Source organism: Brachyhypopomus gauderio, unplaced genomic scaffold (genome assembly GCF_052324685.1).
Source record: "Brachyhypopomus gauderio isolate BG-103 unplaced genomic scaffold, BGAUD_0.2 sc76, whole genome shotgun sequence".
Lineage (NCBI taxonomy): Eukaryota > Metazoa > Chordata > Actinopteri > Gymnotiformes > Hypopomidae > Brachyhypopomus > Brachyhypopomus gauderio.
This window is the reverse complement of record NW_027506897.1, coordinates 404,545-429,314: the sequence shown is the minus strand read 5'-3', so window position 1 is coordinate 429,314 and position 24,770 is coordinate 404,545. Positions and strand designations below refer to the sequence as shown.

At 42.7% G+C, this 24,770-nt stretch overlaps 1 protein-coding gene and 1 long non-coding RNA gene across 7 annotated transcripts in view; one reads left to right on the top strand and one right to left on the bottom strand.

The window, feature by feature from the left end:
- The window catches only part of LOC143491503 (NACHT, LRR and PYD domains-containing protein 3-like), a 185,195-nt gene that overhangs the window by 21,196 nt on the left and 139,229 nt on the right, over positions 1 to 24,770 (top strand). For all 5 annotated transcript variants that reach the window (XM_076990567.1, XM_076990569.1, XM_076990570.1 and 2 more), the window contains exons 3-5: positions 332 to 406; positions 7,379 to 9,152; positions 15,359 to 15,535. In XM_076990567.1, coding sequence (XP_076846682.1) covers positions 332 to 406; positions 7,379 to 9,152; positions 15,359 to 15,535 — 2,026 coding nt within the window. The remainder of the gene's footprint in view (positions 1 to 331; positions 407 to 7,378; positions 9,153 to 15,358; positions 15,536 to 24,770) is intronic.
- LOC143491509 (uncharacterized) lies at positions 16,874 to 24,293 on the bottom strand. 2 transcript variants are annotated; one of them, XR_013125218.1, is made up of 5 exons: positions 24,214 to 24,293; positions 18,697 to 20,713; positions 18,476 to 18,604; positions 18,232 to 18,309; positions 16,874 to 18,094 (listed from the first exon to the last, which is right to left on the bottom strand). It is a non-coding gene; the product is annotated as an uncharacterized LOC143491509 (long non-coding RNA). The 2 variants fall into 2 exon arrangements; XR_013125217.1 differs by lacking the exon at positions 24,214 to 24,293 and adding an exon at positions 22,691 to 22,799 and having other exon boundaries at positions 16,875 to 18,094.

Here is a 24,770-nt window from a genome sequence, read left to right as displayed (position 1 = left end):
AGAGGTAGAGGGCGGGGCCAGACGTGACACATGAAAGCACCACAGGGGTAGTGGGCGGGGCCAGACTTGACTGATTCTTTTCATTAATTTTGTTAATTAACAAATAAACTATTAACATCTATTTTTAAAGCATTCTTACATTGCATTTACCCATTTACATTGCATATATATATATATATATATATATATATATATATATATATATATATATATATATATATATAGTATATAAAAACAAATGAATACAGCAGTTCTCATAGCTGCAAATCCTCTTTTATACAAAGTTAATTATGTTAATAACGTTGGTATTTTCCACTGTTCTCTCCTCCAGCTCAGGAAAAGTCCAGTTCCAGCACCATCCCAGTTCAGACTGGAGGATCTTCAGGGAGTCCTGCACTCAGTGAAGGTCTGTTTATACATGTAACGTTTGGGCAAGGTAGGCTGGACACAAGTGTGGACTCTGAAGTAGTTTAATAACAAAACAACCAACACTGCACAGAATATACTGACATAAAACAAAGACAAACCAAACAGTAACCAAATACACCAACTAACACTAAAGGAGAACATTAATACACAGAACAGGGGAGACATAAAGACATTAAAGACATGGACCAGCAAGATTACACACAGCATCAAAATTAGTGGAACTTACAATAACTCACAAAACAAAAGACTAAACACAGGACAAATACACTGAATAAAACACAGAACCAAACGAGACACACCTGAAAACAATGAGGAGGGGGCGGGGATCAAGGTGGGGCATGAAGTCAGACACAATAAGGGATTTCAAAATAAAAGCACACAAAGAAGAGGGGTTGCCGTGGGGACCATGACAATACACATTACTGCAGGGGTGCTCATTACGTCGATCGCGATCGACCGGTCGATCGCGAAGGAAGTGTCGGTCGATCGCGAAGGAATGTGCGTAGATCGCGTCACATAAAATAGTAGTAGATGAATCGCACATCTGCACTGACGGTTGTATTTTGATTGACATTCACGGTAGCCAATCTGCAATCCGCTCAACATATTACGTTCGCCGCCACCCCCCCCCCCCCCCCCCCCGCTCAACATATTACGTTCGCCGCCACCCCCCCCCCCCCGCTCAACAAATTACGTTCGCCGCAACCCCGGTAGATCTTTCTGACTGGGTCATCTTATAAGTAGCTCGCAAGCTGAAAACTGTGGGCACCCCTGCATTACTGATTATGTAGTGAAGATCACATCTGAATATACACATCACTGATTATGTAGTGAAGATCACATCTGAATATACACATCACTGATTATGTACTGAAGATCACATCTGAATATACACATCACTGATTATGTAGTGAAGATCACATCTGAATATACACATCACTGATTATGTACTGAAGATCACATCTGAATATCCACATCTCTGATATATTGAAGAAGATGCAAACACACAGGACACTTTACACCAGGGGTGTCCAGACTTTTTGTCCAGATTTGGTGAGGTGGACATGTGTTGGGGCCACACCCATTCAGCCTGGTATTCTGGGGAGGGGGACACAGTGTATAGTAAATCAAAATCGATTTTCGATTCAAAACGATTTTCGATTCAAAAAACGATTTGATTTATAAAAATCTGCTTCAGTTTATAAAATCTGCATGATCTACTACAGTCTGCTTTGCAAGACAGAATGATAAATACAGAAAATTAAGTGTCTTTCACATTTAATTAACAAAAATAAAGTGCTTTAGTAAAATAAAATTTTTGTTGTTACCAAAATTCTTGAGCTTCATTTTGCGAGCTCTCAGGGCTGGCTCGGATGCAGTTCCCCCAGCCATTGCTAGGGGCACCAGAGTCAGTCCCAGACTAAACCAGCGTAACCATACACAGCCAGGTCCCTGCTTTCTCTGTGGTTGCTTATCGTTTAATGGTCTCGCCACCTCTCTCTGTTATGCTTTCTCTTTACTTATTCGAGTATCTATCTCCTGCGTCGCTTCCTGACCCATCTCAAGTTTTCCCAATCCTGTATTTCTTCCTATCCGTTTTGCCTTTATTTTTGGGAAGGGTTTTATTTTGCTACGGCGTTTTTTTTCCAGTTACTTCTGCTGGGGTCCTTGGTTTCGTTTTCGCGTTGCATTTATCCGCGCTGTTTTTTAGTTACTGTTGTTAATTTGTTTCTTCCTCGAATCTCACTACGGTTGAGTGTTATTTTTCACGCGTTGTATTTTCCGCGTTGTTTTTTGTTTCTATTTTTACTCCGTACCCTCACGGTTTTGGTTTCTATTCTTTTGCGCGTTGAGTCTTCCGCGTTGTTTTGTTTGTTTGTTCTGGGTTGCTGTGCGCGTTTCCCTCTCGCTAATACATTTGATAAGTGTCAAACGTCTTGATCTTGCGAGCCGGCACTTGGGTCCACCCTTCTCTATATTATTTCTCACCCTTCTCTATATTAACGTTCCCGTGCTCACCGCGTACACACGCCTTACAAACGAGCTACTACCGTGTTTCCAGGGCCGGAGTGGGCCCCTTTTTCAGCCCGGGAGTTTCATGCCCAAATCCGGCCCAAAATTATTTTTCCCTCCCAATCGGCCCAAACTAGAGATTGATATGAGCCGGCCCATCGGGAATCCTCCAGAATCTCCTGATTAGCCACTCCGGCTCTGCGTGTTTCCATCCAAACCTTTTCGTAAAAATAATGCGCAATTTCCAAGTTTCGGCAGAAAAAAATGCGAATTAAGCCTTGTTTCCATTCATTACAGTTATGCGAATAAACTTTAGATCACGTGAGAGGATGCCAAACAATAGTGGTTTTTACATCCATCTGGCAGTTACGCATTTTTGCACGTTGAGGTTTTGAAACATTTTTTTTTAAGTTAAATTCAATTTTTGCTCTCTCCAGAACTGCGAAAAACCCTTTTCCATCCAGTTTTTCCGAATTTTGGCGATGCGATAGTCTAACTTTTCCACCTCCTCCTAGCGTAAAAATCTTTTTGCGATATTTGGGGCTTTTTTTGAATTTTGGACTTTTTCCATCCAGCTTTTTTCATGCGCATTTTCAAAATGTGCAAAAACTCGGTGGATGGAAAACCCTCAGTTCGGTCTTCCCCGGCATTCGGTAAAAACCAAAATGAACCCATATTTTTGCCTTAAATGAAGACCGGACATGTTGAATATCTCTTTCCTCCATCTGTTTTAAAACTTTTCCGCACATGAGTGTGTCCCAGAATCTGCTGCGTAAAGTCTGCGTAAAGTTTTGTAATTACGTAATGCGAGACTTCACCATGACTTAAAATTGATTTTGGGACATTTAAAATCGATTCTGAATCGTAGTAAATGAGAATCGATTTTTGATATATGAATCGATTTTTTGGCACACCTCTATATAGTATAGTATAGGGGTGGGCGATATAATATTGTTCACAAAAATACCGGTACATTTCTTTATTCGATAGGATTTCGCTATATCGCGACATTATGACGCAAGGACGCAGGTTATGCGTGAAGCGCGCAAAATAAACATGGCCAACAGCGGAGAGAGCAGCAGTGCTCACACTGTGAATGATTTAGTTCCTAAACGAGGAGCTACATCAGTAGTGTGGAAGTATTTCATGAACAGTTCACGTTCAAAGTTCACAATTTTAATTATGAACTAGTTCAAAGTTCAGTTCATTTTACTTTTTTTCGTGAGATATTCAAATACTTTTTTCACGATTTGGCTGTTGCGCAAACAAGGGGCGGACACAAATGCAAAGTAGATAGTACAATCTCATTAGATTTTATTTCACATCTTACATTTACAGATGACAAATGTACAACTAATTGTTACATACACTGACATGAACAAACACACGGGAAGCAAGTAACGGCCATACATGAACATGGAGTCTAACAGAACATACATGTATTGCCAGGCACGATATCACGTTAGAGAACACGGAGACCAAACATGAACTGAAAACCTAAAACACTACGAACCTGAAAATGGAACAGAGACTTTAACCATACACAAACATGAAGCTAATCAAAACCACGAATCACAGATAAGGCGTGAATACCGTGCACATCCAACTAGGAAATAAAGAAACTACAAGCTAGAAATCACTATACGTTCTTATACGTGCTATGCCTACCCCGCTCTGCTGCAATTCATCACGGGTAACGTCGTGCGGAAGCCAGTATGTTATTAACTAGCCAGTATGTTAACTATTCTCATGCGGACACTACGTTGCCCACAATGCATTGCGCACACAACGTCAAAACCATTTCTGTCTGGTGATGCATGATTTAGGCGGCACCAGCGAGAATACAGGAGGGAGGAACTTTCTCTCGTTGCGTTTCAAAATAGAAAACAGAAATCACTCAGTTTTCAATGGAAACAAATTCCAACGTTCATTTACAGTGATGTCTACCGTTCATGACACATAATGTGAAATAATTCACGTTCAAGTTATTAAAAAATGTGTTTCGTTCAGTTCAACGTTCACGAAAAAATGAGCGTGTTCAATGAACGTGTTCTTTTGAACTCGTTCACGCACAACACTGTGAATAGTGAATTTACTTGAGTTTCTCTTTTAACAACTTCCGCCCTGTCCTGCCACTCTTCTTCGCACAACTCATTTGGGACGTAGATTTGATTTATTACTGCCTCTTTGTTGTTACCTTTTGGGAAGAAAAAATATCGAGATATATATCGTATATCGCCATTCACCTAAAAAATATCGAGATATTATTTTTGCTCCATATCGCCCAGCCTTAGTATAGTATAGTATAGTATACAATGCCATCTTCTGGTGAAATATAAAATGCTACGGTCAACAGAGGCTGTGGGCTGGAAAATTTGAACGTGACCCACACTTTGGACAAAATCACACAGGACAGTGACAATCACACAGGAGAGCAGAGCAAGCTTGAACAAAATCCTGGTGAGGACTTTTACTTTCTGAACCTGGATTATACAACTCTGCAGGAGAGTGCAATCACACAGGACACTGACACAATCACACAGGAGAGTGCAATCACACAGGAGACTGACAGCTACACAATCACACAGGAGACTGCAATCAATCTTGCATAATCATAGTCTATATACAGGAGTGGCCAACCCGCGGCTCGCGAGCCGCATGCGGCTCCCCAGCCGGTCCGCGGGCTCACCTGCACAAACGGGGCGACACACTGCTACATTTTCGTGGTGTGCGGTTTGTTTACAAGCCTAGCGAGCCGCTAATACTTTTAAAACCGGCGTAGTGGAAAACACGAATTTGACTGTCTTCACAGCTAATAATTACACTCGCCAACACACAACAAATTACACTCACCACTCATGATGTGGCTCTTTGCCATAACAAAGTAAACAAAATGGCTCTTGGTCTCTGACGGGTTGGCCACCCCTGTCTATATAGATGCACTGTACAATATACTATATTGTTACGACCTATCTAGGCTCTAGGCCGTAACGGGTGTGAAGGGGTGGAATATGGATGACACAGTGATCCAAGAAGATGTAAAGTATTGGTGTATTTACAAATTTTCACAAACAGAATATATTTACAGGACAAAGTGTACACAGGTACAAACGTCAGAAGTGACCCAGGCCAAAACAACTAACAAAAACCATACTAGAAAGAAACAGACATAATTATACTAACAGGGTGAAACAAAAGACAACACTGACTTCCTATATACAAAACAGATACAAACCCACAACCCAAACAAAATGGCAGCCACTTCCTACTCACCGTGTGCACACACAAACCACCAATATACATATATCTATATACACAACTCTATACAGTTATATTAAAGGAGCACGCAAATCCAAATCCAAATCACAAGGTCATACACAGTATAGCAATATCTCAAAGTTCACAATCTCTACAAGGTCGGCAAGGCTGAATCGCAACGGGTATCCTCTCATTTCCTCCTTATATACCAGGAAGCCGAGGGCGGAGATTTCATGTTCCCAGGGACATCAGGGATTCCTGGAGTGGAACATGGACTGGACTCCCTGTAACAGATAGGCTTCTCCCGAACACAAAAAGACAGGGTCATAACAATATGCACATACTATATATATGACTGAAGCACTCAGTCAAATGGGGGCGTGGTCACAATGGAAGCAGACGGGGTGTCATGACAACACAAGATCAAGCACTAAGCACTAGATCGACCCTTTTCCACCAATGAGGAACCAGAACTGCTCTGGTTTGTGAATCTAATTTGGAACCATTTGTTGTATTTCCACCAATAAAAAGGTTCTGGAACTGTAGATGTTTGATCCCAGCTGGGCGTGGGGAATGATTACAGACACGCCCATAACCTCAACCCCAAAACTCCTATTGAGGGATCAAACCATCACCCTCAAGGTGACCAAACCAGTGTGATACCAGCACAGAGAACCTAAACAACTAAAGATGTCAGTGGAAAGGGCTGACATGATTAAAACTGCTAAAAACGTCTCTTCCAACCAAGGAAGAATAATGAGAACTCAAGAGTGTGAAGACAGAACTCAAGACTGTAGAGAGGAGGAATAGAGGAGACTCAGCAGACAGCCCTTAAGATCTCTTTAACTAACACGGACCACCAGGGGGCCTGTGAGCTGCACTCCAGTGGGCTGGGAGACAGGTGTGGCTGATCTGTGTCTCCCTCTGGAGGCCAAAAATGGCTTAGCCCCAGCTGAGCTGTTGCATGTTACAAGCAATTTTGGATCAGACATCTTTGATTAGCATAGAAACACTTTAGTAAATCTGACTGGTTTGCATTATCTGACTGAGAAACAATAGACAAACAACACACTGTTCATACTTTATCTTCATAATAAAACACATTTGTTGAAGTATTTTACAGCCATTAGCACATACTGTTTAATCATATATCAATAAAAATAATTTAGAAGAGCCTTCAGCATTTAAATGCTCGTAGAAGAATTATTTGTGAGAACATTATAGTTGCCACATTTCATGTCAATTGTGATTTGCACCGCAATCGAAATCTGTCTTCCGCAGTTACCCATCTGTGCAGTTAGAACACACACACACACACACACACACACACACACACACACACACACACACACACACCACACACACTAGTGATTACTAGGGGGCTGTGGTGCACACATGTCCAGAGCGGTGGGCAGCCCTAGCCCAGCACCCAGGGAGCAGTTGGGGTTAGGTGTCTTGCTCAAGTCATGGCGTCAGGCCTGGGAATCAAACCCACGACCCTCTGGTCACAACCCACAATTCCCTAACCACCAGACCATGACCATATAGATTATTGATCTTGATGTCAAATAAATACATTTTTGCTATTTACTATCAGCATATCTGAAGGTGGCATAGTTCATGTGGGTTTAGTGCAAACAAATAAAATTACTGTCATCATGTGTTTCTGTTGTTTTAGAGATGATCTCTGGATATCAGCAAAAGCTCAAACGCAAACTACTGGAGAAATATAAAAAAATTAAAGGAATTTCAGATCATGGAAGCTCAATTCTTCTGAATAAGATCTTCACAGAGCTCTACATCACAGAGGGAGGGAGTGGAGACATCAATAATGAACATGAGGTGAGACAGATTCAGACAACATCCAGGAGACCAGCAACACAAGAGACACCCATCAAATGTAATGACCTCTTTAAAGACAAACCCATCAGAACAGTGCTGACTAAAGGAGTTGCTGGAATTGGTAAAACAGTCTCTGTGCAGAAGTTCATTCTGGACTGGGCTGAAGGAAGAGCCAATCAGGATGTCCACTTCATATTTCCACTTCCTTTTAGGGAGCTGAATTTGATGAAGGAGAAAAAGTTCAATCTGATGGATTTGCTTCATCACTTTTTCCCAGAAACAAAAACATTACAGTTAATAGACTGTGATGCTTATAAAGTCATTTTTATCTTTGATGGTCTGGATGAGTGTCGACTTCCTCTAGATTTCCATAACAATGAGAGCTTATCAGACATAACGAAGTCGACCTCAGTGGATGTGCTGCTGACAAACCTCATCATGAGGAATCTGCTTCTCTCTGCTCTCCTCTGGATAACCTCTCGACCAGCAGCAGCCAATCAGATCCCTCCTGAGTGTGTTGACCAGGTAACAGAGGTACGAGGGTTTAGTGACCCTCAGAAAGAGGAGTACTTCAGGAAGAGAATCAGTGATCAGATCCTGGCTGACAGAATCATCTCACACATGAAGTCATCAAGAAGTCTCTACATCATGTGCCACATTCCAGTCTTCTGTTGGATTGCAGCCACTGTTCTAGAGAGCATGTTGGGTGAAGCAGAGAGTGGAGAGATCCCCAAGATTCTGACTCAGATGTTCACACACTTCCTGATCTTTAACATCAAACACAAGGACAGAAAGTACCGTAGAAAAACTGACACTGATCCTCACCAGACTAGAAATATTGTTCTGGCACTGGGAAAACTGGCTTTCCAACAGCTGGAAAAGGGCAACCTGATCTTCTACGAGGAAGACCTGAGAGAGTGTGGCATTGATGTCAAAGAAGTGTCCGTGTATTCAGGAGTGTGTACCCAGATCTTCAGAAAGGAGTTTGAACTGCACCTGGAGAAGGTGTTCAGCTTTGTACATCTGAGTGTTCAGGAGTTTCTGGCTGCTTTATATGCATTTCTCTCCTTCATCTCCAACAACACAAATGTGCTGGAACATCAAACCACTGCAGACCTACATGACATTAAAAGATCAACAATGTCTGTCTTCCTTAAGAACGCAGTGGACAAGGCCTTACAGAGTGAGAATGGACACCTGGACCTTTTCCTCCGCTTCCTTCTGGGTCTCTCACTGGAGTCCAATCAGACTCTCTTACGAGGTCTACTGACACAGACAGGAAGCAGCTCTCACAGCACAGAGGAAACAGTCAAGTACATCAAGAAGAAGATCAGGAAGAAGCTCTCTCCAGAGAAATCCATCAATCTGTTCCACTGTCTGAATGAACTGAATGATCATTCTCTAGTGCAGGAAGTTCAAACATACCTGAACAGAGGAAGTGACCGTCGTCTCCATGGAGCTAAACTCTCTCCTGCTCAGTGGTCAGCTGTGGTGTTTGTGTTGCTGAACTCAGAAGAGGAGCTAGATGAGTTTGTCCTGAGTAAATATGAACCATCAGAGAAATGTCTACTGAGACTGATGCCAGTGGTCACAGCATCCAGAAAAGCTGAGTGAGTATTTTTATAAACACATTACAGCACTGGGGGGAGTTTCCCAAAAGCATCATAGAATCAGTACAAAATCATAATAAGACTTGTAACACTGTAGGGAGTTTCTGTACTGGGGTTATTGATCCCTCCCACCAACAATTGAAACAGATAAATTAGAAATAATAATGTGTTGGTGTAAGGTCATGAATATGCATAACCAATTTAATACAATTACTGACTTTAGCATCTACATTACATGATGTTATCTGAACAACAGAGATTCACACACATTTCCTATAGCACAAGACTGATTAGCATAACACAACTGCACATTACAACTGGTTATATGAGACAATACATGTTAGACATGACAGAAATGCAGCATACAGTGTACAACCTGAATGTTACCTAATAGATGGACAGAAGGGGAAAGTAAAAGTGAGAGAGAGGGAAAAAGAGAAAGAGAGAGGGGGAGAGAGGTGGGGGATTGAGAGGGAGGGAGAGAGAGAAACTACACAACACAAACTCCAATGCTATTTGACCCTAAATTGAGACTACACATTAGTGACCTACATGACAACAATAAATGAGAAGAAACCGAGGATGATGATGATAATGGCTCAGTGAGCTCAGTCTGGTCATTGAAATTGGCCGACACAGTCAGAGCTGGTTACACAGAGAGACCAGACTGTGTTCCCACTGTGATCTCTCAGTGGTGGAGACAGAGCTGGTTACACAGAGATACCAGACTGTGTTCCCACTGTGACATCTCAGTGGTGGAGACAGAGCTGGTTACACAGAGAGACCAGACTGTGTTCCCACTGTGATCTCTCAGTGGTGCAGACAGAGCTGGTTACACAGAGAGACCAGACTGTGTTCTCACTGTGATCTCTCAGTGGTGGAGACAGAGCTGGTTACACAGAGAGACCAGACTGTGTTCTCACTGTGATCTCTCAGTGGTGGAGACAGAGCTGGTTACACAGAGAGACCAGACTGTGTTCTCACTGTGATCTCTCAGTGGTGCAGACAGAGCTGGTTACACAGAGAGACCAGACTGTGTTCTCACTGTGATCTCTCAGTGGTGCAGACAGAGCTGGTTACACAGAGAGACCAGACTGTGTTCTCACTGTGATCTCTCAGTGGTGCAGACAGAGCTGGTTACACAGAGAGACCAGACTGTGTTCCCACTGTGATCTCTCAGTGGTGCAGACAGAGCTGGTTACACAGAGAGACCAGACTGTGTTCCCACTGTGATCTCTCAGTGGTGGAGACAGAGCTGGTTACACAGAGAGACCAGACTGTGTTCCCACTGTGATCTCTCAGTGGTGCAGACAGAGCTGCACTTTCTTACTGAATGTCCTAAATTTGACCCCATTATAAATGAATTCTACAGGAAGGTAATGAGTGTCTCCCCTGAGTTCCAGTGCTGCAGTGACACTGAGACAACCAGTGAGGACAAGAAAACAGATGATGATGAATATTATTATATTTTAATATTATTACTATGCTATTGTATTATTATTATTATTATATTAAATTACATTATTATTACATATTTAGAAATCATCTTGACTCTTATTTTCCTGTTTTCTTATTGATAAGTAAAAACTCTATAATGCAAATAACGCAATTTCTAGTGCTCTATTCCAACCTATAATACTATCTATAACACTGTCTATAATTGTGTCTATAACACTGTCTATAATTGTGTCTATAACACTCTCTATTGTGTCTATAACACTCTCTATAATTGTGTCTATAACACTCTCTATAATTGTGTCTATAATACTGTCTATAACACTCTCTATAATTTTGTGTATAACACTGTCTATAACACTCTCTATAATTGTGTCTATAACACTCTCTATAATTGTGTCTATAATACTGTCTATAACACTGTCTATAATTATGTCTATAATACTGTATATTACTGTCTATAATTATGTCTATAATACTGTCTGTAACACTGTCTATAATTGTGTCTGTAGTGGTTATTTCCTGTCCTGTTGGTCAGGCCCTCCAGGTAGCAACACCTGAAAAACACAAACATACACATGAATAACCGTTTTGGCTCCTACAGTGTCTGTAACTCTGTCTGTAATTGAGTCTATAATATTGTCTGTAATCTCTTATCTATGTTATATTTATTTTTAGGTGTTTCATATTAGTTGCTTTGGCAACAGTGTATTTTATTGCATTTATGCCAATAAAGAATTGTTGAACTAGAGAGAGAGATACACAGAGAGAAAGAGAGAGAGAGAGAGAGAGAGAGAGAGAGAAAGAGAGAGAGATAGAGATATACAGATAGACCAGTGTTTGACACCACTGACCAATCACAACTCACCACATGCTGACCAATCCCAACTCACCACATGCTGACCAATCACAACTCACAACTTGTCTGTCTGTTCTCCTCTATGTGTGTTTGTATTACCATGTTTTGGGTCTGTCTGGGTTCATGTGCTTCCTGTTGGATTCTGGGGGGAGGGGAGAGAGAGTGAGGCGTGTGTGTTTGTGTGTGTGTGTGTGTGTGTGTGTGTGTGTGTGTGTGTGTGTGCGCGCGCACGTGAGCTTGTGCGTGTAAGGCAACGTGTGTGTGTGGGAGTGAGAGAGATGTTTGTGTTGATGTGTAAGTATAAGTTTTTCTCCTTCTCTCTACAGTCTGTCTAGGTGCAGTATTACAGAGGAAGGCTGTGCTGCTCTGTGTTCAGCTCTGAGGTCAAACCCCTCATCACACCTGAGAGAGCTGAATCTGACCTACAATAAACCAGGAGACTCAGGAGTGAAGCAGCTCTCTGCTCTACTGGAGGATCCACACTGTACACTGGAGAAACTAGAGTGAGTTACTGACTTACTGACTCTTTATACACACACACACACACACACACACACGCACTCAACACACACACACACACACACACGCACTCAACACACACACGCACACACAAATACACACACGCACACACAAATACACACACACGCACGCACACACACGCGCGCACATACACACGCGCACGTACATACACACGCGCATGTACATACACACACACGTACATACACACACACGTACATACACACACACACGCACGTACACGTACACATGCACGCACACACACACACACACACACGTACACACGTACACACACACACACACACACACGTACACACACACACGTACACACACACACGTACACACACACATGTACACACACACGTACACACACACACGCATGTACACGTACAGGAGTGAAGCAGCTCTCTGCTCTACTGGAGGATCCACACTGTACACTGGAGATACTAGAGTGAATTACTGACTTACTGACTCTTTATACACACACACACACACACACACACACACACTCACACACACGCACACAAATACACACACACGCACACACAAGTACATACACACACACGCGCACGCACACACGCGCACGCACACACGTGCACGCACACGCGCGCACGCACACGCGCGCACGCACACACGCGCACGCACACACGCACACGCACACGCGCGCACGCACACGCGCGCACGTACACACGCGCACGTACACACACGCACGTACACACACGCACGTACACACACACGTACGTACACACACACACGTACGTACACACACACACGTACGTACACACACGTACATACACACACACACGTACATACACACACACGTACATACACACACACACACACACATACACACACACACGTACGTACGTACGCACGCACACGCACATCACGTACACGCACACGTACACACACACACACGTACACGTACACATGCACGCACACACACGCGCGCACACACGCGCACACACGCACGCACACACACACACGTACACACACACGTACACACACACGTACACACACACGCATGTACACGTACAGGAGTGTTTGTATTACCATGTTTTGGGTCTGTCTGGGTTCATGTGCTTCCTGTTGGATTCTGGGGGGAGGGGAGAGAGAGTGAGGCGTGTGTGTGTGTGTGTGTGTGTGTGTGTGTGTGTGTGTGTGTGTGTGTGTGTGTGTGTGCGCGCACGTGAGCTTGTGCGTGTAAGGCAACGTGTGTGTGTGGGAGTGAGAGAGATATTTGTGTTCACATGTGTGTTGATGTGTAAGTGTGAGTTTTTCTCCTTCTCTCTACAGTCTGTCTAGGTGCAGTATTGGAGAGGAAGGCTGTGCTGCTCTGTGTTCAGCTCTGAGGTCAAACCCCTCATCACACCTGAGAGAGCTGAATCTGTACTACAATGAACCAGGAGACTCAGGAATGAAGCAGCTCTCTGCTCTACTGGAGGATCCACACTGTACACTGGAGAAACTAGAGTGAGTTACTGAATTACTGACTCTTTATACACACACACACACACACACACACACACACACACACACGCACTCAACACACACACGCACACACAAATACACACACACGCACACACAAGTACATACACACACGCGCGCACACACACGCGCGCACGTACATACACACGCGCACGTACATACACACACACGTACATACACACACACGCACGCACGTACACGTACACATGCACGCACACACACACACACACACACACACACACACACGTACACACACACGTACACACACACACGTACACACACATATGTACACACACACACGCATGTACACGTACAGGAGTGAAGCAGCTCTCTGCTCTACTGGAGGATCCACACTGTACACTGGAGAAACTACAGTGAGTTACTGACTTACTGACACACATACACACACACACACACACACACACACACACACACACACACACACACACACACACACGCACTCAACACACACACGCGCACGCACACACGTACACGCACACACGCGCACGCACACACGCGCACGCACACACGCGCGCACGTACACACGCGCACGTACACACACGTACGTACACACACACACACACACACACGTACATACACACACACATACACACACACGTACGTACGCACACGCACGCACGCACATCACGTACACGCACACGTACACACACACACGTACACGTACACATGCACGCACACACACACACACGTACACACACACACGTACACACACACGTACACACACACGTACACACACACGCATGTACACGTACAGGAGTGTTTGTATTACCATGTTTTGGGTCTGTCTGGGTTCATGTGCTTCCTGTTGGATTCTGGGGGGAGGGGAGAGAGAGTGAGGCGTGTGTGTGTGTGTGTGTGTGTGTGTGTGTGCGCGCACGTGAGCTTGTGCGTGTAAGGCAACGTGTGTGTGTGGGAGTGAGAGAGATGTTTGTGTTCCCATGTATGTTGATGTGTAAGTGTGAGTTTTTCTCCTTCTCTCTACAGTCTGTCTGGCTGCAGTATTGGAGAGGAAGGCTGTGCTGCTCTGTGTTCAGCTCTGAGGTCAAACCCCTCATCACACCTGAGAGAGCTGAATCTGTCTGGCAATGAACCAGGAGACTCAGGAGTGAAGCAGCTCTCTGCTCTACTGGAGGATCCACACTGTACACTGGAGATACTAGAGTGAGTTACTGACTTACTGACTCTTTATACACACACACACGTACACACACGTACACACACACACACACACACACACGCACACACACACACACAAATACACACACACGCACACACAAGTACGTACACACACACGTACACGCACACACGCGCACGCACACACGTACACGCGCACACACACACACACACGTATGTACACACACGTACGTACACACACGTACGTACGTACACACACACACGTACATACACACACACACGTACATACACACACACACGTACATACACACACACGTACATACACACACACGCACGCACGCACATCACGTACACACACACGCACGTACACGTACACATGCACGTACACGCACACGTACACACACACACACACACACACACACATACACACATACACACACTTGTCCTGTAACTGCTGCCATATGATTGTTAAGTTCAGTAAAATGGTTCAGAAAAAATAAAATGAATGTTTTTATACTTTTGTTTTATGTTCTCCAAGTTCATTGTGATGTTATGGAGCTGTGGAGGTGGAATAAGTGGAATTATTATCACAATATGAAAGTGAACCAGTAACTGTGTGTGTGTGTGTGTTTGTGTGTTTGTGAGGCAAGGTGTGTGTGTGGGAGTGAGAGAGATGTTTGTGTTCCCATGTGTGTTGATGTGTAAGTGTGAGTTTTTCTCCTTCTCTCAACAGTCTGTCTTGGTGCAGTATTAGAGAGGAAGGCTGTGCTGCTCTGTGTTCAGCTCTGAGGTCAAACCCCTCATCACACCTGAGAGAGCTGAATCTGGACCACAATGAACCAGGAGACTCAGGAGTGAAGCAGCTCTCTGCTCTACTGGAGGATCCACACTGTACACTGGAGAAACTACAGTGAGTTACTGACTCTTTATACACACACACACACACACACACACACACACACACACGTACACACACACACGCATGTACACGTACAGGAGTAAAGCAGCTCTCTGCTCTACTGGAGGATCCACACTGTACACTGGAGATACTAGAGTGAGTTACTGACTTACTGACTCTTTATACACACACACACACACACACACACACACACACACACACACACACACACACACACACACACACACTCAACACACACACACTCAACACACACACACACACGTACACACACACACACACACGCACACAAATACACACACACGCACACACAAGTACATACACACACACGTACACGCATACACACGCACACACAAGTACATACACACACACGTACACGCACACACGCGCACGCACACGCGCGCACACACACGCGCACACACACACGCACACACACGCGCACACACACGCGCACACACACGCGCACACACACACACATACGTACACACACACGTACATACACACACACGTACATACACACACACGTACATACACACACACACGTACATACACACACACACACACATACGTACGTACGTACGCACGCACACGCACGCACGCACATTACGTACACACACACATACACACACACGTACGTACGTACGCACGCACGCACACGCACGCACGCACACACGCACGTACACACACACGTACACACACACACACACACACACATACACACATACACACATACACACATACACACACTTGTCCTGTAACTGCTGCCATATGATTGTTAAGTTCAGTAAAATGGTTCAGAAAAAATAAAATGAATGTTTTTATACTTTTGTTTTATGTTCTCCAAGTTCATTGTGATGTTATGGAGCTGTGGAGGTGGAATAAGTGGAATTATTATCACAATATGAAAGGGAACCAGTAACTGTGTGTGTGTGTGTGTGTGTGTGTGTGTGTGTGTGTGTGTGTGTGTGTGTGTGTGTGTGTGTGTGTGTGTGTTTGTGTGTTTGTGTGTGTGTGAGGCAAGGTGTGTGTGTGGGAGTGAGAGAGATGTTTGTGTTCCCATGTGTGTTGATGTGTAAGTGTGAGTTTTTCTCCTTCTCTCTACAGTCTGTCTTGGTGCAGTATTAGAGAGGAAGGCTGTGCTGCTCTGTGTTCAGCTCTGATGTCAAACCCCTCATCACATCCGAGAGAGCTGAATCTGTACCACAATGAACCAGGAGACTCAGGAGTGAAGCAGCTCTCTGCTCTACTGGAGGATCCACACTGTACACTGGAGAAACTAGAGTGAGTTACTGACTTATTGACTCTTTATACACACACACACACACACACACACACACACACACACACACACACACATACGCGTTTTCGTGAAATATCAGAACACCAGGGGAAACCATACCAAATGGGGACATGCCTTTCTGAGTATTCTAGAAACACAACAAGCAAGATTTTTGTTGCATATAGCACCCACATGATGTCTATCTGTTGATTTTTTCACTAAGTGCTTATTACAAAAAGCTGAGATTTTTCTGGTTTAAGGTATATTTTAGGACAGTTTCAGGTTTATGTTCATTTCTAGGACATGTACGCACACACTCATTTAAGTCTCACACTACCAACATAATAAGGACATAGTAAATACAAGGACCAAGTTACACACTTGGTACAGTACAAGTCAAGGACACACTAGCCACAGATTAAGAAACACAAAACAGGTGAGACGAATGATGTTTTTGAATCTAAATGAGTCCATCAATGTTTTAAAAGTGTGATATCCTGAAACCAAAGTGCTTTACTCTAGCATTTACAGAAGTAAATGTTCTGGCCTTATTCACAAAAACAAGAGCAGTAGGTTGTTAATTGCAAATCCTTTATATAGTCATATTTCCTGCATTTATAAAAGTGAAGTTTCAATACTTTGCATTAAATAATACAAATCACCAGGAATCCAGCTTTACTTTACTGTTTTTAATTCAGTTCTGAACCACATTTTGATTTCTGCATGCCATATGCATATCTGCCACATACACTACCAATCTGGTAAACTTAAAACTTTGCTAGTTTTAATAAGGGCCAATTCACATAATGAAAATCTCATCACCTACTAATCCCATGACTAACTGACTGTCCTAAAATTAGTCACTGTGATCACTACTGATTACATACTGTTCAAAATGGGAAATTATTTAATAAATAAAAATGCACTCAAAAAGGAAATAAAATGAATAAGCAGATGAAGTGCAAACAAAGCAGATAAAGTGCAACGAATTGTCCTGAAAAGTGTAACTGAGGTTAAACAATTTTAAGAAACTTTATTTAAGAAAAATCTTGGAGACTACAAACTCTGTCTTCTTTTCAGAGCCACTATTCGGTTTTTCACATAGTATTTGAGGGCAGTCCAGTCACGGTGTTTAAGAGCATCAGGTTCAGATAGTAGGCATGAGACACAGTCTTTCTTACCAGGAACTTGGCAACTGTTTATAAATCGCATTAGATGTTTCTCAACAGCTTGTACCTCATCATCTGACCACTTCTTCTTGCTCTGTGTGATGCCTGCAGACAAATGTACTGTGAAATGCACTCCCAGTTCTCACACAAGCACAAATACAGTAAATGCTAAATGTTTGAAAACCTATAACTGCAGATTACATACAAAAAAACTAAACAAAACATAGTTTAAGTTTCTTTACCAGTAGTCTGTGTGGAATGTTGATGACTTTGGTCAAGAGACAAGTCATGTTTCCGCTTCATCCCTTTATTACCCCGATCTTAAAGAACAGGAAATGTTATCTTAAATATAAGTATAATAAAGTGGACATTTCATGAACATGCAAAGACATTGTCCTAAGTCAAACCATGAGACAATTTTGATCAAACATATGCCTACATGAAAGATAATGAAGCTAATAGAGGACAAAAAATGAGCTAGCTTACCATGTGGATTTGAGAACTGTGCACTTTCAGAGGGTGATGGTTCAGGAGTTCTGGAGCTACAGCTTGGCTGAGGATCATCTGACTCTGCCTCATCACTTGATGTATCAGCATTAGAGTCTTCAATTTCATCTGATCAAGAAAAAAAAACATTTGCATACATACATACATACATATATACACACACACACACACAGTTTTTACATATTATAAAAGTTCCCTACCTTGTGGATTAATGACAATTTCATCTAACGTAGCACCCTGGAATTCTGATAGTGTCCCTCTTTCCATTGCAATAAGAAGCTTGCTCATTTTGGCAAGTTGCAAAGTACTTTCAGGTAAACGGTAGTATTGGCGATGAATCCTAATGTCATGCCCCAAAAAACTGGCAAGCTGATCCATTTCATTGTCTTTCAAATTCAACACCGTTGACAGAGTTGCAATCTGCTTCCTTAATTTTGTGGATGAAAGGGCTGATGGATTTCTTGCACCACAGGATTCTCCAAACTCACGCAGAACATCTGATCCACGATAAGATGAAAGAGCGTTTGGACGTGCAAACAGGTGTACATTTTCCTCCGGAACCTGACAGATATCTCTATGCTGGACGAGGAGGTCCATGCAATTGACCATATCAGGTGTCAGCAGCACAGCCACCTTCCTGCCCCTCTTGCCACGAATTTCTACTCTTTGGAAGTGTTCACACAGCTTCTTTTCAAAATCACTAAGACCAGAGGCAAGGTCTTCATGAACTGGTGATTTTACTCTTGAAACATAAGACTCCAGCTTCATCCTTGAAGCCTCTCCACCCCTCCTTCTGTTAAAAAGTATGACTTTGGCAAGCACCAACTTGCATAAGCTTGCATAGGTTTTGACATCAGAGTGGTCCTTCAAAGCATGCTGATATTTTGTCATCTCAGTATTTAAAAAGGAGTGCAAAGTTTTGACGTCTTCTGTGAAGGGCAAAACCTGAGGTTTGTTCATTTTTGCCTCATTAAGAGTTGTTCCTGCTGCTGCTGAAATGGACTCATTCCATTTATGCTCTTGGAGAACCCTGAAGCTGCGTGCATCCTCAGCCAGCCTCTCTCTGCCCGTTATTATTGCACTGCATTCCACTGAAGTTGCTATTTTTGATAAACTGTGGCCAAGCTTCAGAGCCAACGATGGAATCCTGTAAGTGTTGGTCTCCTCACAATGCCCAGAAACAGCTCTCACAGATTTTATGACATGGGGAAAATTTGATGGCAAGACAAAATCTTCCATAGACCGAATAGGTGTCAGTCTTCTTGCCTCCAAGAGTAGACGTCCCACCTCTCTCATTTTTTGACGAATGTAATCATTCTTTGTGGAACTTGGGTTCAGCTTGTTGAACATCTGTTCTCCAAAAAGTAATATGTATTTATCATTTCTAATTACAGCAGAAACTTCATCATGTTTCATTTGACACATAACAGTTTTCCAAAATGCTTTGCTAACATCAGGAGGAACACGTGCCATGCAGTTGAGTGACTGAACCATCTTTTTTCTATTCCCAGGCTCATCAACTTTAGGGTTCTGTGGACAGTTTCTAATATGCCTCCAGAGTGACTTCCTTGCATATAGACCCTGGCAGTGTATACAGTGCGTAAACTCTTGAGTGGATCCTAGTTTCTGAGGTCTCCTACGGGCAACCAAATCTCCTTTGCCACTACTTGATATCAAAGCATTATGCAAAAAATTGCCTCTGGTGGTCAACAAACGTAATCGAACTCGTCTTTCTTTTGATTTCTTATCAAAGCTGAATGCTTTTGCTACGTCTGGTTCATTGTGATGTACATACTGCAGGTGTCTTGATATTTTAGAGTATGGCTTCTCACAATAAAGGCAGTACTGCTTCTTTGCGTATCGCCAGCTTTTACTTGAGGTTGGCATTGGAACTACATGAACACAACCCTGATCTGAAGGGGTGCTGGTATCAGGTTCTGTAGGACAGCTTTCACGTGAGCTACTTGCATGAATTTCTGAAGAAGACACTTGACACTGGGAGTTGACAGCTTTGACTGCCCCCTTTTGCTGGATTCGTGTTAACACACTGTCTTTATCATTGTTTCTCTTTAGTTTTTTGGGCGAAATATTACTCAGCATGTCAGACCTGCTACAGCTGGAAAGGTCTGAAGATTCACTGTCTATATTTGGTTCATAGTCTTCATCACTGTAGTCTGTACATTCAGAGTAATCAGTGGATTCATCCATGACAGCAGTCTAAAAAGATAGAACAATGAAAAATGCATAGATGACTACTTTTACACCCATCACAAATTACCATATTTTCCGGACTATAAGGCGCACCTAAAAGCCAAAACTTTTCCCAGAAATCGGATGTGCGCCTTATAATCCGGTGCGCCTTATACAAGTACTGAGTTCCGATATCTGACACAGGAACGTAATACGTACAGAACGTACCCCACGTAAACCAATCAAAGAACACTACGTAATACGTACAGTACCAGTACTTACGCTTACCTACAGGTATGCTGCAAAATAACATTTGTTTTTCCAGAACCCTCGAAAATGGCACCAGTGAAGACACGTTTACGAGGCACACTTAAAGCTACAGGCTATCAGTTATGCAGCTGTAAACGGGAATAGAGCAGCTGCGATACAATTTGGCATAAATGAATCTGTCACGTAGGGCTACGCCCCCTCTCCTAGCTGTCACTCCGGTTTCCCTTGTTCCCTCGTGTGTGTGTTGTTCCCTGCTCCTCGATCCCGCCCAGCTCGTCTGTTGCCCCGGTTTCCCTTGTCTGCCATGCCTTGTTATCATCATCCTCACCTGTGTCTTGTTAGTTCCATGTTTATATAGTCCCTGTATTTCCCCCAGTCTGGTTATCGGTTGTTTTGTGCTATGCATGTATCTCTGTTCACGTTCGCGGTCTCTTGTGTTTGTATTCGTGTTTCCCCGTGTGTTTCAGCCTGTTCCGTTTTCCCTGCCGGGTTTTTGTGAGTACTCCTTGTGTTAAAATGTCATTGTTCAATGTTCGGACTCCCTTAATAATCTGACCCATGCCATCCTTTTTGACTCAGAGTTTGGAATTTCCCTTAATAAATCTCGCTTTCCTCAGCGTTTGTGTCCGCCTCCCTGCTCTGCGCTACGCAGAACGTTACAGAATCTATGGTTTGGAAATGGACGAAACAGGAAAATGAACTGCGTCAAGTAAAGAAGTCGAGACAGAGATTTCATTTCGTTTTCACTTTTTCCACACATCACTATCCCTGCTGATCTGACTATGTGTGCTCATCTCACAGACAACGTTAAAAGGCAAGTGAAGAAAATTAATTCTGAGCTTGCCGTCATTCCGGGAGGATTAAACAAACAACTCCAACCGCTGGACATTGGTGTAAATGGGGCATTTAAAGTTGCGAGTGGCGTGGGAGCAATGGATGATAGACGGCGAACACACGTTTACTAAAACTGGAAGGCAGCGGCGGGCGAGTTACGAGTTATGCCACCGTTTGTGAATGTATTGTGGACGCGTGGGCCAAAGTTTCTGCTGTAACTGTTGTCCGAGCTTTCGCGAAAGCCGGCCTCATTGCTGAACAGCTACCTGGCAACGAGACTGACTCAGACATTGATGAGCGGGAACCCGGAGTGCTTGTTAGTGAAATTGCGCAGCTTTTTAATTCAGACACAGAAGATGAGGACTTTGATGGATTTGTGGGAGAAGAGGAGAAGAAAATTGTGTGTGTTTTGTCAAGTAGTATAATAAACTTTTAAAAATCACCGTTTCGCGTCCTTTACTTTTCTTGTAGACCGTATGTTTTAGCATGTGCCTAATATGGTGCCGTACAGAATACCGGTAAGTACTGTACAGAAATAGTGTCCGTAATTGAGACTGTGCCTTATAGTACGGTGCGCCTTATACGTGGGTCAAATACAAAAAGAGACCCCGTAATTCAGAATGCGCCTTATAATACAGTGCACCTTATAGTCTGGAAAATATGGTATCTGAAGGGATCTGCAGATGTATGTAGCAATGTAATGTAAAATTAATCTCCTACAAACAGGCTTTTGCAATTTGAGTAGGTCAACAAATCTCACAACACAACGCAATTGAATGTTATTTTAAGACTTCCAAAAAGCACTTGAAAGAAATTATCAGATTAAAACTTGTTATAAATGTGTTCATATTATACTAAGTAAATATATTTCTAAAGAATGCACAACCAACTCAAATTTACCCATTCAGCAGGAAGGACAGGTGTGCACCCATCAGAAGCCAGTGAGGGTTCAGGTTCACCAGGAGATCTGGTCATTTTGTCTTCTTGCATGTCACTGCTGACATTCTAAATGAACACACAATAGCAGAAAAAACACAATTAGTAGTTAAAGCAGGATCAATTACAGTTTATTAAACATCAATTACGCCAAGGTGAATAATTAGGACCACACACACACACACACACACACACACACACTTTCAGGTCCAGTCCAATATCAGGACAAGTTACACTTCAAGCAGGTCGGAATTGGTAAATATGCTCTCTGCACATCTCAACTATTGTAAAACTATGTAAAAATAAAAATTCCATTGCTATCAAATTTACCCATTCAGCAGGAGGGACAGGTGTGCACCCATCAGAAGCCAGTGAGGGTTCAGGTTCACCAGGAGATCTGGTCATTTTGTCTTTTTGCATGTCACTGCTGACATTCTAAATGAACACACATATTTCATAATCACCATTAATAATGCCACAATAGCAGAAAAAACACAATTAGTAGTTAAAACAGGATCAATTACAGTTTATTAAACATCAATTACGCTAAGGTGAATAATTAGGACCACACACACACACTTTCAGGTCCAGTCCAATATCAGGACAAGTTACACTTCAAGCAGGTCAGAATTGGTGAAATATGCTCTCTGCACATCTCAACTATTGTAAAACTATGTAAAAATAAAAATTCCATTGCTATCAAATTTACCCATTCAGCAGGAGGGACAGGTGTGCACCCATCAGAAGCCAGTGAGGGTTCAGGTTCACCAGGAGATCTGGTCATTTTGTCTTTTTGCATGTCACTGCTGACATTCTAAATGAACACACATATTTCATAATCACCATTAATAATGCCACAATAGCAGAAAAAACACAATTAGTAGTTAAAACAGGATCAATTACAGTTTATTAAACATCAATTACGCTAAGGTGAATAATTAGGACCACACACACACACTTTCAGGTCCAGTCCAATATCAGGACAAGTTACACTTCAAGCAGGTCAGAATTGGTGAAATATGCTCTCTGCACATCTCAACTATTGTAAAACTATGTAAAAATAAAAATTCCATTGCTATCAAATTTACCCATTCAGCAGGAGGGCCAGGTGTGCACCCATCAGAAGGCAGTGAGGGTTCAGGTTCACCAGGAGATCTGGTCATTTTGTCTTCTTGCATGTCACTGCTGACATTCTAAATGAACACACATATTTCATAATCACCATTAATAATGCCACAATAGCAGAAAAAACACAATTAGTAGTTAAAGCAGGATCAATTACAGTTTATTAAACATCAATTACGCCAAGGTGAATAATTAGGACCACACACACACACACACACACACACACACACACTTTCAGGTCCAGACCAATATCAGGACAAGTTACACTTCAAGCAGGTCAGAATTGGTGAAATGTGCTCTCTGCACATCTTAACTATTGTAAAACTAGGTAAAAATAAAAATTCCATTGCTATCAAATTTACCCATTCAGCAGGAGGGCCAGGTGTGCACCCATCAGAAGCCAGTGAGGGTTCAGGTTCACCAGGAGATCTGGTCATTTTGTCTTTTTGCATGTCACTGCTGACATTCTAAATGAACACACATATTTCATAATCACCATTAATAATGCCACAATAGCAGAAAAAACACAATTAGTAGTTAAAGCAGGATCAATTACAGTTTATTAAACATCAATTACGCCAAGGTGAATAATTAGGACCACACACACACACACACACTTTCAGGTCCAGTCCAATATCAGGACAAGTTACACTTCAAGCAGGTCAGAATTGGTGAAATGTGCTCTCTGCACATCTTAACTATTGTAAAACTAGGTAAAAATAAAAATTCCATTGCTATCAAATTTACCCATTCAGCAGGAGGGCCAGGTGTGCACCCATCAGAAGCCAGTGAGGGTTCAGGTTCACCAGGAGATCTGGTCATTTTGTCTTTTTGCATGTCACTGCTGACATTCTAAATGAACACACATATTTCATAATCACCATTAATAATGCCACAATAGCAGAAAAAACACAATTAG